Source organism: Anomaloglossus baeobatrachus, chromosome 5 (genome assembly GCF_048569485.1).
Source record: "Anomaloglossus baeobatrachus isolate aAnoBae1 chromosome 5, aAnoBae1.hap1, whole genome shotgun sequence".
NCBI lineage: Eukaryota > Metazoa > Chordata > Amphibia > Anura > Aromobatidae > Anomaloglossus > Anomaloglossus baeobatrachus.
The window spans coordinates 360,502,385-360,508,384 of NC_134357.1; the positions used below are offsets into that span (position 1 = coordinate 360,502,385).

The 6,000-nt window shown below is 41.1% G+C and overlaps 1 protein-coding gene across 2 annotated transcripts in view; it reads left to right on the forward strand.

Annotated features, from left to right (window-relative positions):
• ITCH (itchy E3 ubiquitin protein ligase) overlaps positions 1-4,479 on the forward strand; it is a 403,298-nt gene extending 398,819 nt beyond the window's left edge. For both annotated transcript variants that reach the window (XM_075349943.1, XM_075349942.1), the window contains one exon: positions 1,830-4,479. In XM_075349943.1, coding sequence (XP_075206058.1) covers positions 1,830-1,929 — 100 coding nt within the window. In that variant the 3' untranslated portion in view covers positions 1,930-4,479. The remainder of the gene's footprint in view (positions 1-1,829) is intronic.
• The last annotated feature ends 1,521 nt before the right edge of the window (positions 4,480-6,000 follow it).

Genomic DNA, 6,000 nt, shown 5'->3' on the forward strand with positions numbered 1-6,000 from the left:
AGTATCTTATATCTGCCATATGTGTGTAAGAAAAAGTGCTACAATACTGATTGTTTGCTATGCACCTTTTTACCCCCCTTCGACCAAGGACGTATATATACGTCCTTGGCAGTGTCTGCCGCGCAGCAATTCCACATTATTCCTCACACATGTCTGCTGATTCGATGTGCAGGTAATCCACCTGCGCCTGTTAATAACTTAGATCATGCTGTCAATCACTTGATCTGCACTCTGGTGCGGATCACACTGTTCGCCGCCGCCATCTGTGGCCCCGTGACGCGATTGCAGTCACGGGGCGCCAGTGTGTTGACATGACAGCGTGGGGTCAGATGATAACACCCATGATTTATTTCCTGTGAATGCCGGCATTCACAAGAGATCAGCATTTCTGCTGATCAGACGGATGGCTCTGATCAGGAGAAGCAATTGGAGTGTGCAGTGATAAAGTCCCCTAGATGGGACTAGTAAGATCATTAAAAAATTTAAAAAGGTTTTAAAAAAATATGGAAAAAACAAAACTAAAAGTTCAAATCACCCCCTTTTGCCCCATCTAAAATAAAACAATAATAATACAAAAATACACATTTCCTTTCACTGCGTTCAGAAATGCCCAATGTATCAAAATATAAAATCAATCTGATTTGGTGTACGGCGTAGCGAGAAAAACCCCAAAAAACACGATAATTGTTTTTTTTTGGTTGCACAACAATACATTAAAATGCAATAAAACGGCACATCGATCCAAAAATGTCAGCGCACGACGCAAAAAATACAGTCACTGAGCCCCAGATCCCGAAAAATGAGAACGCTTCGGGTTTTAGGAAATGGTGTAAAAAAAACTTCAGGTTTTTTTTTGGTTTTTTTTTTTACCACTTAGAAAAAAAGTAAAACTAAGCATGTTTGGTATCGACGAACTCGTATCGACCTGGGGAATCATAATGCCAGGTCAGTTTTACCATATAGTGAATATGGTAAATTAAAAAAGTAATAATAATCGTGCTATTGCAGTTTTTTTGCAATTTCACCGCACTTGGGATTTTTTCCCTGTTTTCTAATACAATATGGGGCAGAATGAATGGTGGTGTTCAAAAGTATAACTCATCCCGCAAAAAACAACATATGGCTCTATTGACAGAAAAAATAAAAAAGGTATGCCTCCTGGAAGAAGGGGAGGAAAAAAACAAAACCATAAAATTGCCTGGGGTTAGAGGTAAAAGGGCATCGGTTTTCTGAGAGTTGCATGATGTAGGGGCTGAGAGCCTGATTCCAGTGATGTTATTTACTACGCTGTGTTATTGTTTCAATAAACTGTTTTATCAGCAGGAGATTCAATAATTTTTTTTTTTTTTGGGGTCCTCCTATTCAACTACTGTGTAGCCCCACCACTGGCAGCTTTTTGCCAATCGATGGTGTGGGCGGAGTTATATAGAGCTCAGCATTCAGAGTACAGCTTGACCTTCAGCAGAGAAAACATTGATTATATCAAAATTATATGCAGACCATCAAGTAACACATCGCTGGAATCGGGATCTTGGCCCCTACAACATGCTGCTCTCAGATTACACAGCAAAAAACTGGTGACAAGATGTCCTTTAACTCCTATGGGCTTGACTGGACAGATTGTATTCAGTTTTTACAATTGTGGCCAATAGGTAAGATTGGCAATGATTCATCATAGGTGAAACCTTTTTGTATTGAGCATGTTGTTGGAACCAGTCTGGTTATATACACTTGATATTTTCATACACTAGACAATGCCTTTTAATATGTTCTATTGTATAAAGAGATACTAGTTATGTAATCACTTATTTTGTTTTATCCATTCTCAGCTTTAACCGTTTGGATCTTCCACCTTATAAAAGCTTTGACCAGCTTAAAGAAAAATTACTCTTTGCAATAGAAGAAACAGAGGGATTTGGTCAAGAGTGAGAATCCTCCGACACATCCTGCTGGCACAATGCGTGTGATCACTGCTGATCCCCTCCCGACCTCCATTCTTTTTTTTTTTTTTTTTCCTCTCTAAAGATTTTTTTTCTTTCCAGTAACAGCATATTGTCCAAACTGTCCACGTCCTGCTCAGCCAAAATCTCTTCTGCACACCTCGGTGGTCCATCACCAGGAGATACTTGGCTCTCTTTGTATCCATGTCGCTGGGGCTTTAGTTCTAATACAGTCTTCCATGGATGTGACCCCGCATCCTTTGTGGGGAGAACAGTCCCGATGATCTGCCCACTTACCAGTGTTATCCCACAGGGCACCCACAGCCCAATGAGCTGTATATAGCCATATTTATTATGCACTACGGGAGGGTGTCCTGTGGAGTAATGCTCAAGAGTAAGTTACCCTCCATGCAATCCTGCCAGGTCATCTACAGCTAGGTGTTGCTTTTACGTCTTTAGTAAGTGGGTTGTCACCTACATGGTCACCTCAAAGCTTGGCATCGAATCATTGATTATTTTGGGACGCAGACTTGTAACAGACATCTCATCCCCCATTAGTTTTTTATCGTCTGCGGTCCTTGTACACAATATAAAAGCACTATTTAACTTTCACACCGATGGTTTTATGTTTGTCTGAAGATATCGCATAAACGCGCATGCTTTCTATGTCCTAGAGGACCATTTTATGATGACTGGAGGTTGAGAGCAGATGTCTCAAGTGTTAAGTCTTAAGCTCTTAGATCTGTCTACGCCGTGTGTATTTTGTACTCTTGCTTGAGGCTGATAACCTACTTTTTGTGTCTGACAACTGAGCATGCACCTGATTTGTGTGATGTCAGTAATTCTGACCTAAACCTGGCCCTCTTTGGGACGGCAGGACACTGTGGATTCTATCTTAGTTGTCTGGAAAATGAAAACCAAGATGATGACTGACAGCTGAGTAACAGGGTGATCATACCACTTCTCCATGAGATGCAGATGGTTTTTTCCTCTGAGCACCATTATGCAGTTTATATATATATTCTATAAAGTTCAGTAACTTTGTATGTGCATTGCATTTTTTTTCTTTTCCAACTGATCCAGAAACACATACTGCACTGTACTTCAGAGCAGCATTCACAATTCTGCTGATTTACTATGGGAAATTCAGTCAAGAACCATATACGACAGACCCATAAAAGGCCACCAAACCTAGAAATAAATGCATCAAGTAACCAGGAGATATTCTCACCTCCCATACTTATTAGGCCCCTTTCACGCGTTCGTGATTAAAAACGCATGTTTTTCCCAGTCCGTTTTGAAGATGCTTATGGACATCCGTGTACCGTGATTTTGGCACACACGTGTTCTTTTTTGTGATGGCACACGACGATCAAGAACTTTATACTCACCTGTCTCCGGCGCTGCTGCTTCCAGATCTGCTGTGCAGTGAATATTCATGAGCATAATGAGCGGGCCTGGAAGCGAGTGACAGCAGCGCTGAAGACACCAACGCTGGACACGGGTAAAATCATTTTATTTCAAAGACTTGTTTTCTTCGGTGCATGTGACCCTGATGTCACACGGATCACATCAGTATGTGGTTCGACTGACATTAGTGCTGCCGGAGAAAAACGGACTTGCCTCTGTGCGGAATACAGACGTGTGTGTGCCACATGGACACAGGTCTGTGAAAAAACATGGATGTGTGCGCAGATTCATTGATTTTAATGGGTCTGCATATGTCCGTGTCTCCGGTACATATGAAAACGGATGTCATACGTACCAGAATCACAGGCATGTGAAGGGGGCCTTAGTCTGTGGATTTTTCGTCGTGTTATTGAAACTGCCATGTAGAAGACCTGCAGAGTACATAGAGGGGTTAATATCTTGCTTATCTGTTCCATGGGGACCAATTGAGGGGCAATACCAACCAGGGCTGGGTCTTGATGATTTTTATCTTACTGCATACAGGGCAGAGGGGGGAGGCTCCTGCTGCAGTTTTGTCTTAACTATAAACCTAAGACACTGAGGAAGAGAATAGGGAACATGGCTCATGTTCTAGAACACAGAAAATATGTATTTGTTTTAATTTCTCAGTTTAACGGTAATCTACAAAATGGGATGAGAAGAGATTAAGCAAGGAATGCTAGGATGCTTAAAATTTTCTGTGTATTTTGTATATATAGTGTACCTTTTAAATGGCTTAGCGTAGCCCATAGGATGCCATGGAACAGCTGGCGTTTCCTACATTTGGGCGCGGTGTAATGTGGGACACTTGGCTGGACAATCTTTGCAGGCATTTTGCGGTGAGCTATAACATGCCTGTAAGGGAACGCCAGTAACATATATGCAATGCATTTACAAAACTCTATAGGTAAACTGTGAAAATGGTGTTTAGAGGCTGACATATGCTTTAATGTGTGCCTCTGCTTGGAATGGCGCACACATAATATATGCGGGAAGTACATTATACTGTAGCTCACAGAAGTACGTCAGTGAGATAAATATGGCGGCAGTAATGATACGCAGTCCAGCAAACTACTGACTGCCATCTACAGTGGCCTGTGATGTATCTGAATGGTAGACTACTGACGATAGTGGCCTGTGCCAGGCTTAAAGGGGGCTCTTCTCCTCTGTCTTTGCTCTAGAGGAGGGATAGCCTTGGTTGTAGCGGGAAATAATGTAACTCCCTTATATATAACCCTGTATACCTCAGGTGAACACTTGAAATTAGAAGGCATCTGAGCAGCCAGTCCGTTCATGTCTTCTTACATTTAAAGGGACAGTAAACCTAAGATCTGTCTTGGGCTAAGCGCATACTGCTTAAACCACAATGGAGCTCTATGCATGGCACATGCCAGTCTGAATATACAGTGGCACATGTCGCATCAATCTGTTGGCAGCGCATACCACCAATAGATGGCGAGAACGCTGAGCGCGCAGAGTCCTATCTACATCTACCGGGAAGGGGGCCTAAAAGTGCTCTATCAGGTTGGGGAGAGGCTGGCTACAGTGTGGGCAAGTCCAGAAAAATGTCTGCCTCCATGATCTCAAATCACCATAGACATTTAGTGCTCCTTTTCAATAACCTGTGGGATTTTTTGTTTTTCTTTTCGTTTCTTACCTCAATTTTTGGAAATTCATTGTCTGAGCTGCATCTATTTCTACAAACTGTGTGAAAGTGACGTACGTAGTAATTGTACATATGGCATCCGGTAGTCATTCACGTCACTTCTGTGCTTCACTCTGTCTTAACCCTGTTGATTAAGGTGCACATCTTACATCAAAGAAGTGGTTAATGTTGTGTGTAAATCATTTACAAATCTGATACAGAGGCGCTCGGCCCTATATTTTTAACACAAAGTAAAGCTATAATTAATATGGACATCTCCCTAGTTCTATAGGGTAGGCTCCGTCAATATTTTTATGATCGATATAGGAAGACGTTATAATTGCTTGTGTATATATATAAATATATATATATGGGGGGGGCTTTGTCCCAAAAAAGGGGCAGGGAGATGGATTTTTTTTTTAACTCCTTAATTGCAAGATATTTTCTTGTAGATCAGGTGTTGACCTTGGCAACAAAATCTTTTTAAACCAGAGATCCCTCTCCCTGCTCCCCAATTTTTTTTTTTGTTTATTTTTTTGTTTCAAATTTTGTCTGATTGAATAAAAAGATCTACTGAAAGAGATTCTCAGTAAAATAAAAATATTAAAAAAAAAAAAAAATTTGCTCAGTTCTCTCATTGTGTTTGATGTTTCGTTACTTTTACACATGCTTTTTGCAGTTTACACTGCACATATACGAGGGGCTGCTGATACGTCTTTGGCTTTACACAGAAACAAGATAAGATAATGAAACTTTACATGTATTCCACATACTCTCCACTGATGTCAACACACTTCTTACACTGGTATTCAAAGTTCTGTAAGCCTCGCAAAAATAAGGATTTTGGTTGTCCCTCAAAAAGTTCAATGTAATACCTTGCATTTATGGTGGAACCCTTTTGAAGGTAGTCCACTAGCAGCACGCCTTCCTTATCCCAGAACAGAGACGCCATCACCTTAGTGGCTG